Here is a 12,209-nt window from a genome sequence, read left to right on the forward strand (position 1 = left end):
TTATGGGGTACTTACTAGAAATGGCTACTCTCGCTACCTAATTGGGTTTCTTTCAACAGTAGAGGTAGTTGGCCATGTTAGTAAGGTTATTGCTGAACTTTTGTTTCTCAGTATTTTGGTTGGGTTGGTATTTTGTTGCCCTTATTATTTCAAGTACTTATATTTTATTTGGCCTGCTCAAGTACGATTTGCATGAGTGCCTGGTTTGTAAAGTGCTTTTAAATGCTCTGACATTTCATTATGGCTATATTTGACTATGGTTAATTTGTCAATATTGTTGATGTTATAATATGTGATATGCGATTGTGCATGAGTTGGTTTTACTCAACGAGCGTCAAAGCTCACTGGGTTTTTCATGTAACCATATACACCATTCCACGGGGTTTATTTTACAGATTAGTCAACCTGTGGAGGTAGTGTGGGGAGGATGTGGCAGTGAGCATCCCAATAGTTGAACTCTATTTTGTTATTTACTTTGCAAAGTTTATTTTTGTATTCATCTCAGCTCATTAATATTTAAAAACTGTTTTTCGTTTACAAATAATTTATGTAATCTTGGGGGTTGGTTTGGTTTTAGAATATTTGATTTAATAATCTTTTTGTTTTCCATATTGAATTTTATGCTAAAGAGTGAATCAATGCTAATTATCCTAGGGTACTTTACCTAGAAAGCCAAAATGAGAAAGAAACTTAACCCACAGTCTACTCGGCCCAATACTTAACTTTTAGGACAAAATTCTTACCGAGTGTACATCTATATCTTTAAAATTGCTTATGCAACTCCAAAATTAGTTCCAAATGTAGATGCAGTTGCATCTGCATCTCAAAAAAGCTGTAGATGCAGTGCATCTGCATTTGTTGAGCACTCGGTAGCTTTTTTTACTCTGTCGACTGCGCGCATGTGAAATAGAATGTTCTTTGGCTTAATTGTTTGTTTAGGTAGATTGCCAATTACAAACCTTACGTTTTTTGTCCTTAGAGGTAATTTATTAATTATCCTAATATCGAGAAAGCTCCCAAGGTTCAGATTATGTTATTCTAGATCCCTCCTCTTGAAGACTAGATTAAAGTGAATGTTGATGGCACTAGAATTGGTATAGATGGGACTTATTGGTGCTGGTGGTCTATTGAGAGACTGCAACATGTGTATCTCACGATTTACTGTTAATTTGGGGAGAGGGGAGATCCTAGTTGCTGAACTTTGGGGTCTCTACCATGATCTGAAAATGGCTAGGGATAGTGGATATAGGAGAGTTGTGGAAATGGATTCTAATTCTGCAGTCTCTTCTTTTAAATGGATTATATTTGGCAGGGACTTTCTAGCATCAGTTATTATGACTTAATTGATTCGACTGTGCATCCTACACAATGGCTTTAGGTCTTACAAGATATCATCTATAAAATATATCATCTATAAAGGATCAAAGGTGAAAGCAAAAAGAAATTCTATTTCCCAGGGAAGTGTCTTCTTTCTAGGATCAGTAATTTTGGCCTAATTGGTTCCACTACATCCTACACGAAATAGCTGAGAAGAAATCAGCACCTTGTAAATGAAACACTGTAAAATTGACAACAGAAAAATGTACAGAGGTGAGAAAGGCAGCTATTATGGGTCAATTGCCATGGGTGTAATACGCCTTTTTGTAGGCTTATTTACGATAGGAGCCTTCATTGAGCTCGTTGATTCTTTTTTCCCTTCATTCCTTTCTGCTTCTGATTTTCCATTATCTGCTGCAATTGCAGTAGCTCCAATTACCATGTCCTCTGGCATCTGAACTGAGCTTCTGTTCTCTTCACCGATGACTTTGTTTTCTTTCCCTTCTGCGTCTGATTTTCCATTATTTGCTGCAACAAGACAATAATCTGTAGTAGCTTCAATTACCATGTCCTCTGGCTTCTGAACTGGACTTTTGCTCTCATCACCCATGACTTTCTTTTCTTCTACAACAAAATGAAACAGGAGATATTAGGATCCAAACAGTGTAAGAAATGATGGATAAACACAAGGTGATGAGAAAAATACATGAAATGAAAGGATAGAAAACCTGATAAACAGATAGGTGATCCCAGTTCATCGTTTTCAAATTCTACTAAAGAGCAGTAACCATCTTGTGAAGACAATGCTAGATAATGGGCATCAGGTGACCTTTTGAACAAAAAATAACAGTAGCCATTTAAACCTCAGTAAACATTATCAGAAGTCAAAATTGATATAATTGAAACATCAAACAAATAGTTCATTGGAAACTAGCACATATCATACCATGCAATGTCTGTTATTGCTGCATAGTGAAGACCAGCCAAGATTGCAATCGGAGGAACACTCTCAGTGTCATAAATGTACAAAGAATTTAAAGTGGCCACCGCAAAAACAATACGATGGGGAAGGCTAAAGAACCCCGCTGCAGATTCACCAAAGACTATTCAAATTACTATCATTACTAACAAAATTGCAATATATTTTCCAAAAATAACTATGTAACAGGCATGATTACATGGATTTGTCCCCCGCAGGCTAAAAAGCAAAGGACAGAAACGAACTGCTACAACAGGTTTGCAGGCACCGGGGAGCTGTATAGCAGGCCTGCGTTAACAAGAAATATGGGGATATAAATGCAAGACTGAAGACAATTTCCCTCAAACTTCATTTACTTACATTTATTACTCATTGACAAGCACAGGATCATGCTATGATACCAAACTAGAAATTTAATTAGAGATTTCATGCTGGACTTTTAATAGATAATATACAAGATGAATCAATTTAAGAGAACAAATAGTTAGAACTAAAAAGTAATAGCTCAGCCTTGCCTTGAAAGGTCCTTCCTAGAAAATACATATGCGGTATTTATTGTTTCTGGTGCAGGTGATATTTTGTGGGATCCTGAAATTGGAAGATTGTTTGGTCAACAAAAGCTTTGATGAAGCCAAAACATAAGTGGTTAATATATAGTAGGGATTTAGGTTCCAGAGAAATGTGATTAAAGTACTATCTTCTTTCAGGAAAACAGAATAACCTAAATGCAGCATATCAGATTATCCTATGATCATTTTCAAACATATCTGCATTAAGAAAAAGAGTAAAATAAATGGCCAAAACGCACTAAAAATAAAGATAAAGATACAGTAGCAGAAAAATAGGTAATAGTTCTGTTCAGATTCAGTCCTAGCAGCACACTGTCAGTAAGGACCCAAGGACTCCTCCAAAAGTGCTAACTCAAGTTAACATTTGGATTCACAGGCCTTACGTAAGGACCCTAAATCTCCCCAATGCATAGCCAATAATGGTTCAGAGGCAGCAGAATCTCTCATCCTTTAGGCCTTGGCATCCTCGCCAACAAGAGAATCACACATGTTCAAAAGGACAAGCCCCTTTCCCTCACTAGCAAAGAGCCATTGTCAAAATCATGGCCCTTAAGTCTCATAGAGGAATTGGGTCGGGTTTCTCTAATACCAATTGTAGCGACCCAAGGGCTCCTCAAAAAAAGTTCTAGCTCAAGTTGACATTTGGATTTAGGCCTCACTTAAGTACCATAGATCTCCCCAACACATAACCAATGTGAAATTCATGGTGCCACACTATCCACCTCAAAGTGTATAACACTGGAGTTTATGAAAAACTTTGTCCAAAGTCGACTAACTCAATATCAGTGCTACCAAATCAGTCTTTGTTATAGTCCTCACCATAACGATCTCCTCAACATTGTAACACACACACAGTGTTCTCTTTTCCAATAACCAAAAATCTCTGAGTGCGAATTAGACTACATAAGTCCACAGTTCACTAAGCATTCTATTTGGGCTAATACCTGCTGGAACAAGTAGGAATGATCCATCAGGTGACCATGCTAATCTCCGGAAGAAAGATGGCAATGTCTCATCATGAAACAGATGATTTCTTGCAGACTGCATCGAAAAACATATATACAAGAGGCTTAGAATATGTTAAAAATAAATATATGATAATGATGCATGAGATATGTAGATGATCTACTATCTTCTAACCTTAGAATCATCTAACAATGAATGTTCGGCCTTCGAAATAACATGCTGACAAACATAACTTGTCTTCTCAGAACCTTTGGTTTTTGTTTGAGGTTTCTTGACATAAATTCGACAAGTTCTATCTGAACTAAGGGAAGCAACGTAGTTTTCCAATGGGTCCCATGCGACACCTTGAACATAATGGAAATGGCCTTCCAAAATCTGATGGACAGAACCTGAGGGATAGAAACAAGAAAAATCAGAGTTGAATCTTTTATGACAATTTAGTAGACATTTTCTACGGTTATGCTGCTTCTGCATTGTCTTTCCAACCTTTGTTCACATCCCATATGATGCAAGAATTATCAACTGACCCAGAGATGAGAAATGCACCATCAGTAGACCACTGGAGATCCAGCACATCCTTGTAGCATCTATACCAGGAAAAGCCAACCATGACCAGAGAGTTCATGCCAGTAAATATGACCCAAAAAGCTCCAAATAATGAAAATAAACTATCATAACCTACGTATTCTCATATGTTGGGTGAAATCCAAGATCTCACATTGAACTACAACATGCCAGGTCTAAATCAGCTATAGACTAATTGAATTCAACTTAAGTGCTTGCATCTAGAAAATGTTACAATCATTTACAATTTTGATTGTTCAAATATCCATATAATATTACTGATTTTATTGATTTTACATACTTTATAAATACAGATTCGTACATTGGTTTCCAACTGGATGCAACAAATGAACAGGCCAGCAAGTAGGCCCGTCCCTGATTTGATCCAACCTAAATTTGCTAAACCTGCTGTGTTACCAACTGTAAGTCTAACCAATATGTAATGCATACAAAATATTAACAATTCAGATTAAAATTCTTACTTCAATGACTTAAGAACCTTCCACGTTTGACAATTTCCTGTTCCATGCAACTTCCATACAATCATCTCACCTCCTGATTAAAAGAGAAGGAAAATAGGAAAAGGAAGTATAAAAGAACATTGCCTAGCTACATCAGTGATCTAAACAATGATAACGATTGTAGAAATTATATATAAAAATAAATTAGCTGCTGTGGATGACTCATCATACCGTCTGCACCAGAGGCAAGTTGTTCTCCTGCATGATTAAAGAAGTGATATTACTTCCCAGATCGAAAAGACCAGTGATGAAGGGAAGACATGTAGATAACAAAATTACCCAATCTTCAATAACAAGCCATTATAAGGATACTCGTCAATACACAAAATTGAAGAAGCTTTTATGTGAAAGACAAAGTTCAGTATTTAGATAGTGGAAGGGATTGAGAAATTGAAAAAACTCCAGCACTACCATTATTGAAGAAAAACATTCAAGAAAAGAACAAACCTGGATAATATTTGGCATTCAATAAAGTAACCAGTCTGAATAACAGTTGGGGAAATTAGTGAGAGGTAATTAATGTATTAAATATGGAAGAAAGGAAATATTGATAAATTATTGATATCAATATAAACTTAAGAAATTTATTAAGAGAAGTGATGATAATCTTAAGAAAAACATAAATTTGAAATGAAATTTTAGAAGATAATTATTCAATAAACTATCTACTATTTTGACCAAAAGGAAAATTGGAAAACTTAGATGCATAGTAGGTGTGTGTGATTTAGGATGAACACAGTGTGCTCTAACAAACACTATTACCCAAAAGTTGTCTTACTGGATGAGATTTTATTAATTTTATTATATGAAACAAACTTTCATTGAATAGAAAAAATTTTACAACACAGGGAACAAGATGTTCGCTGAACATTGCCCCATCTAATGTTCATCAGAACCTAAAAGCCATCAGAACAAAATAGAAACCTAATTTACAGCATCCCCCCAATCAGAAAGAATAGCATGAAAATACCAATCCTTAAAACTTCAAGAAACCGAACCCCATAAGGATGCCCAAAAACGAATTCTACCCTACATCTGATCCACATCCTCCCCCATAGCCCCCTTAAAACTTCTCCTGTTTCTCTCCAATGCAAACAACCCATAAGATTACCATTACAGCACATCTTCCTAGCACGACACCCCTTTCCTCCCTCCCAAAAAACTTTTAACTTTTCACATACTACTGCAGCACAAGAATCTGGGATCGCGAAACTCAATCTGGCCTCCCTAAACAGCCTTATCCACAAAGAGGACACAACTGAACAATGAAGCAATAAATAGTTCAAACCTTCAGGATCTCTGTTGCACATTATGCACCAATGGGGAGAAAGTTACCAATAAGGTTTCCTCCTCTGCACCATGTCACAGGTATTCACCTTCCCATGAGCAATAATCCAAGCTAGAAATCATACCCTAGGTGATACTTTGGCTTTCCAAATTGTATAAGGGACTAAAAAGAGAAAGACTCATCCATTAGTTTCCGTGACTTATAAGAAAAAAAATCCTGAAGACTGCAACTCCCAAATTCTCCTATCCTGACCCCCCCCCCCCCAACTTCCCTGTCATTCAAATAATTGAGCAGAAGAAGGATTCAAACACAGGGTAACACTAGAAACATCATGAAATTGGTGATAATCTGTATAACCGAGGAAAAGGAGAAGAAAAAGTTGTTCCCCCACCAATCTCTCTTCCCAAAATCTCAGCCTTTCACATTTCCAACCCCAAACTGCAAAAAGAGACAAAAGAATCTAGGCCTTGAGAGATGTCTTTCCAACGGTATCAACTAGAACCCCTAGTCACAACATTAGAATCCCAGCCATTCTCAAGTATCCCATATTTTCTCTTTATGACAGCATACCAAAGAAAATCCCTCTCTATCTAAAATCTCCATAACCATTTCCCAAGTAAAGTTTTATCCCTCATTATCAAATTCCCCACTCCTAAGCCCTTGTCCTCTTTCACTTGAGTCACCACATCCCATTTAACCAAATGATCCTTCTTTCCTTCCTTCACCCCTTCCTCCAAAAAAAATTTCATTAAACTCTCCAACTTCTTTGCCACATTTGAAGGAATCTTGAAAAATGGCAAGTAGTAAATCTAAATAGGAAAGCTCTACTCCATACTTCAAGACTTCTCTCAACCCTTCCCACTAATGGATTCTAAAAACTAGCTGTTCTTGGATTACAAGCTAATGACAAACCTAGGTATTTCAATGGCCATCTTCTCACCTCAAATTCGCTGCTATCTCTTCTACCTTCCCTTCCTAAGTATTTATCCTCAAGTCCCCACAATCGAACACTTTTGCCTATCCCCACCATAATGAAATTTTGTTGACCATACCCTAAATTTTCATTCATAATAATATAATACATTATATTACGCTTTCATGTAGCAGAATGAATATCATGAGAAACTTAATGCCACACAGAGTTCCTAGGGTTCAAAATTTTCACTATCCTCATCTAATTAAAAAGCTTCATAAATTGTCATAACATGATCTACCTCGACCACCATGTCTCAAAGTCTAAGCTTCATGTTGTAGTATCAAAATACAAATTATTGTTCATTCCCTTTGTTCATGTTACAATATGAAGCTCATTAGCATAACAAGATTTTAATGATAGTAGTTTAACAGCTTATTCTTTAAAATGTATATCATGAAAATGATTTTGTGTTAACACTAGAAATCATTCAAATCAGCTCAACCAAATCTACTACTAGCTCAATCAGTAACCTTAAATTAGCTAAACCAAATCAGCTAAATTAAATCAAGGCTCAAGTACATTTACATCCACCAACTATAGGGTCCATTTTAAGTTGGTCCACCAACTATAAAACATTTCAAATTTCCCCATTAACTATAGAGTTCATTTTAAGTTGGTCCACAAACTATAAAACATTTCAAATTTCTCCATTAACTAACAAAAAACATACAAAATAGTAGACAAAATTGGGTTGACAAAAAAAGGGGACCGAACCAGATTATTTATATATATTTATATATTTTATTATATATTTTATATTATATAAAAGTTATATATATTGAATAAAAAAGGTGTAAGGTATTTTTTGCACATACTGAAGTTCAAACCCATGACCTTGTGAGGAGAGTCAAAGTACGAATTCTCACTACACCACTTAACCACTTTTGAAATTTAAGTACATGCAATATATTTATAGGCATACACTGATACTTGAAATATAATAATTTATAAAATTAAATATATTTTATATATCATTCTTTTTTTTTTTTAAGATATTATTTTAGGTCTCTATTTAAATATTATCATTGCAAAAAGTCTAAAAATATTACTAAAAGTCCAAAACTATAATTTATAGTTTATATACTAAAATTATTAGAGTATAGGGTTAACTTTAAAGGTATAAGGTTTTAGACTTTATGGTTTAAGGTATAAGGTTATGGTGTAGAATACCAATTATAATTTTATAAATTATTATATTTCAAGTATCAATATGCCTATAAATATATTGCATGTACTTGAATATCATAAGTGGCTAAGTAGGGTAGTGGGAATTCACACTTTCACTCTTCTCAAGTGGTTATGGGTTCGAATCCAACATGTGCAAAAAACACCGTATACATTTTTTATTCAAAATATATAACTTTTATATAATAAATAAAAAATATATAAATAATCCGGTTTTGTTGTCAACCCGATTTTGTCTACCATTATGTATGTTTTTTGTTAGTTCGTGGACCAACTTGAAATGAACTCTATAGTTAATGGGGAAATTTGAAATGTTTTATAATTCGTGGACCAACTTGAAATGAACCCTATAGTTAATGAGAAAATTTGAAAGGTTTTATAGTTCATAGACCAACTTAAAATAGACCCTATAATTGGTGGATGTAAATGTACTTGAGCCTTGAATCAATCATCCCTAAACAAGGTTGTTTACAGCCTACAACAACACTCCCCTTAGATATCGAAAATTCCCAACTAGCTGCAAATATAATAAAATAAAAAAGAAAATTACAAGCTCTCAGAAAAACTTTGATAGCTTATCCAAGTGAATGTAATTAGGACTTTTCAAATTTTTACTAGTCAAACAGACAAAGAAGAGGAAGACCTTACTGTCTGTTTTTCACTCATAGGGAACAAGTAAATCAAGCCCAAAACCAAGATAAGATATGAGTGAGACAAGAACCGATGTGAGATCCGAGTGAGACAAGATCCCAGTGATATGAGATCCGAGCAAGACGAGATCCAAGCGAGAGGATTTAATGAAATCTAAGGCATAATACCAAGATAGAAGTTTTGTATTTTTTCTTTCTTTTGCTTTTTGGTGGTCAAAGTAGGGTAACTGTAGCAGTGGGTTTAGGTCTCGGGAGGTGAGTATTATATTTTTTGTTGATTCACCTGCGGTGTATGCATAGCTTTATATAGCCTCCATACATAAAAACACCAATGTAAAAGTCCTAGAAATTAACCCTAGAAATCATCCAAATCAGCTTTATCAAATCAACTAAATTATCTCAATCTGCAACCCTAAAATTAGCTAAAACAAATTACCTAAATGAGGTCAATCATCCCAAAAACATAAGGTTGTTTACAGCCAACAGAAACAGTTGGACTCCCATTAGAACTCACCTATAATATCATACATGATGCACCTAAAGCATTTATTTAAAGCATCCAATTTTGACCCAAAAAAAAATAAAGCAATCAACATTGAGGGCATAGGTATGCACTTACCAGAAGGAGAGAAGCGAAGGACATTTACAGCAGATGTATGATAAGCAAGGCTATTCTGATAAGAAGCTTCTGGTAATTTCTTCTGTGTTGCGCCGGAATGTATTATCCAAAGCTGGTGAAAATGAAATATTACAAAAGATTTAGTCCAGCCTTTAAATTGTTGAATATATACAAAGATAAAGAGAAGAAAGAGGAGAAGACGAGCAACAGTAGTGGTGAGTACCTTGATGTCGAAATCTGCGCCAGCAGTAGCTAGAGTACCGGAAGTTGGGTGGAAATCTAGGGTTAGGACCGGCTTCGTGTCATGCCAGTTGATCTGAACTGTCCCTCCTTTCATTTTCTTCTTCTTTCTTTTGCAAATTCTTTCTTTTTTTATGCCAATTTGGGAACGCCAACACAATTTAGGGTTATTGGGAACTCAGAGACAGAGGTATATCTTCCGCGCCCTACATCGATTTGGCGGGAAATGACTTTTTTTTTTTTAGCTTTTTTTTTTTCTTTTTAGGAAATTTTATTAAATAATCCTATTTAATATAAAAACTTTTTTAACCCCCACCAAAGGGTAAAATTTCGGTTTCAAGTGCGAAAATTTTGATTAAAATTTCAATTTTCGACAAAATTAGACAAAATCGACAAAAATTATTATCAAAATACGAAAATTTTGAATGAAACTTAACCATATGTTTATTTAACATATTATCTACTACATTGATAAAAATATTGAAGAAACCAAATTATTTAGTAAGTTTCATGTGATATAAGATAAATATAATGAGCGCTAGAAGCAAACATCGTTAAAAAAATGAGTCACTAATTAATAATTATATAAATAATACCTCAAATTTATTTATATTACAATATTAAATCATGAATTAAATAAGTATTTAATAAGATGAATATAATGCGTATTAGAGGCAAATACTGTTAAATAAAAATAGTTCACTAATTAACAATTACATAAAAATGACCTCTTTTTAAGAGTTATTTAATCATTTTGAATTCAATTGTTCTTAAAACATATATGGAGTTGTGGACAAATAAGAAAATAAAATGTATTGTTATTGTCTAAACTCCTTAACCCAATAATAAAAAACAATCCAAATAGATTGTGAAATTTCAAAAAGTTGGTTTATAATTTATTTTGGAGTGAATAGTGATTTATTAATAATTATTTTATTAATTTGGAGATATTACAATTTTTCTGAGGAATTTTGAAAGGCAATTAATGAATTTGAAGTCGTAGAAAAATAAATGAATTTTACTAAATCACATATACTCTATAATTTATACTATATATTGTTTAGGATATGCTATAGGATATTAGAGTTTAGGCCCTTTAAGGTATTTTTAATTATTTTTTATATAGAAATGTATTAGGGTTTAAAAACAACTAAACGAAACACCAAAACGGACAAACGAAACCCCAAACACTTTTTTTCTTTCCAATTGCCCAAAGGCCCCAAACCCCAATCAACTCTAAACTTTTTTTTCTTTTTTTTCTTTTCTTTCTTTTTCTTCTTTTTTTTTTCCTTTTTTTTTTCTTTTCTCTTTTTTCTTTTCTTTTCTTTTTTTACTTTTCTTTTCTTTACTTTTCTCTTCTTCTTTTTTTCTTTCCTTCCTTTTTTCCCGTGACTCTCCAGTCTTCCCTTAGTTCTCACCTACTCTTTCTCTCTCCCAGTCCCTCACTCCCTCCTCCCTCCTCCCTCCCTGATCCCTTCTCTCTCCTCCCTCTCTCTCCTCGATCTCTTCCTCCCCGATCTCTCTCTCTTCCTTTTCTCCCTCCTCGATCTCTTCTCTCCCTCCGGCGACAAGCGGCTCTGATTCTTCCTCCCCTCTCTCCCTCTAGTCTCTACCTCCGAAAATTTTGCCGAAATTTCTAGAATTTCGGAAAATTTCAACAAAATTTCGAAGTTTGGTATGGTGTTAAAATTTCCATACACCCAAAAAACGAAATTTTACTCCTTGCCCCCACCTTCCCACTTAATCTTTTATGACTCTTTTCCCCTCTTTCAAACAAAAATGTCCTTGATATTACCCCTTCCCATTTACTTCATATCTGATTTGATTTGTGAACTAAGCCTTATTATCGCCCTTACTCACTGCAAGTGCGATCTATGAAGATTCTTTCTGCCGCTCTATGACAGTTGAACCAACACGTCACGTAACTGCCGCTCTAAGCGCTGAACCCTTTTCGTCGAACTAGAAGCCAAGAAAGTATACTATAAGAAATGTGAGCAAAGCCCACCCTCATTGGTTGCACAGAAAGGGGTGGCAATTGAGAACTTTAGTCCCTATTGCCCAATTACCATCCATTTGTGTTAAAATCAAGACACTTTAGTCCCTCTTGCTCAATTGCCACTCATTTATGTGCAACCAATGAGGGTGGGTTTTGCTCACATTTCTTGTAGTTGTAGTTGCACTTGCACTTGCAGACTGAAGGATCACAGATCTGGGTACTGCGCAAGCCCAGCCCATACCCACTTCAAATCGTTACTCTGGTCGGCCGCTACCATCTTCTCAGGAAGAAATCTGACTTCATTCACTAAGTGTAAGTTTGTAAGGCCTGGTAATGACA

The 12,209-nt window shown here is 34.9% G+C and overlaps 1 protein-coding gene across 2 annotated transcripts; it reads right to left on the bottom strand.

Annotated features, from left to right (window-relative positions):
* Positions 1-1,459: 1,459 nt before the first annotated feature.
* Positions 1,460-10,044, bottom strand: FAS2 (Transducin/WD40 repeat-like superfamily protein). 2 transcript variants are annotated; one of them, XM_086244549.1, is made up of 12 exons: positions 9,858-10,044; positions 9,635-9,746; positions 5,088-5,114; positions 4,878-4,950; positions 4,318-4,418; positions 4,006-4,220; positions 3,810-3,906; positions 2,812-2,884; positions 2,496-2,584; positions 2,264-2,402; positions 2,046-2,146; positions 1,460-1,938 (listed from the first exon to the last, which is right to left on the bottom strand). In XM_086244549.1, exons 1-12 carry the CDS (start codon positions 9,969-9,971, stop codon positions 1,607-1,609), a joined length of 1,473 nt encoding a protein of 490 aa, XP_086100675.1. In that variant the 5' UTR covers positions 9,972-10,044; the 3' UTR covers positions 1,460-1,606. The 2 variants fall into 2 exon arrangements, with proteins under 2 accessions (XP_086100675.1, XP_086100674.1); XM_086244548.1 differs by having other exon boundaries at positions 1,460-1,941; positions 9,858-10,040.
* Positions 10,045-12,209: the final 2,165 nt, after the last annotated feature.

The sequence above is a fragment of the Dryas octopetala genome, chromosome 5 (assembly GCF_963921425.1).
Source record: "Dryas octopetala chromosome 5, drDryOcto1.1, whole genome shotgun sequence".
NCBI lineage: Eukaryota > Viridiplantae > Streptophyta > Magnoliopsida > Rosales > Rosaceae > Dryas > Dryas octopetala.

Coding starts and splice junctions, on each gene's coding strand:
- FAS2 (XM_086244548.1), bottom strand. CDS start 9,971: ATGAAAGGAGGGACAGTTCAGATCAACTGGCATGACACGAAGCCGGTC. Junction 4,951..5,087: donor ACTTGCCTCTGGTGCAGACG/GTATGATGAGTC, acceptor TCTTTTAATCAG/GAGGTGAGATGATTGTATGG. Junction 1,942..2,045: donor ATCACCTATCTGTTTATCAG/GTTTTCTATCCT, acceptor ATTTTGTTGTAG/AAGAAAAGAAAGTCATGGGT.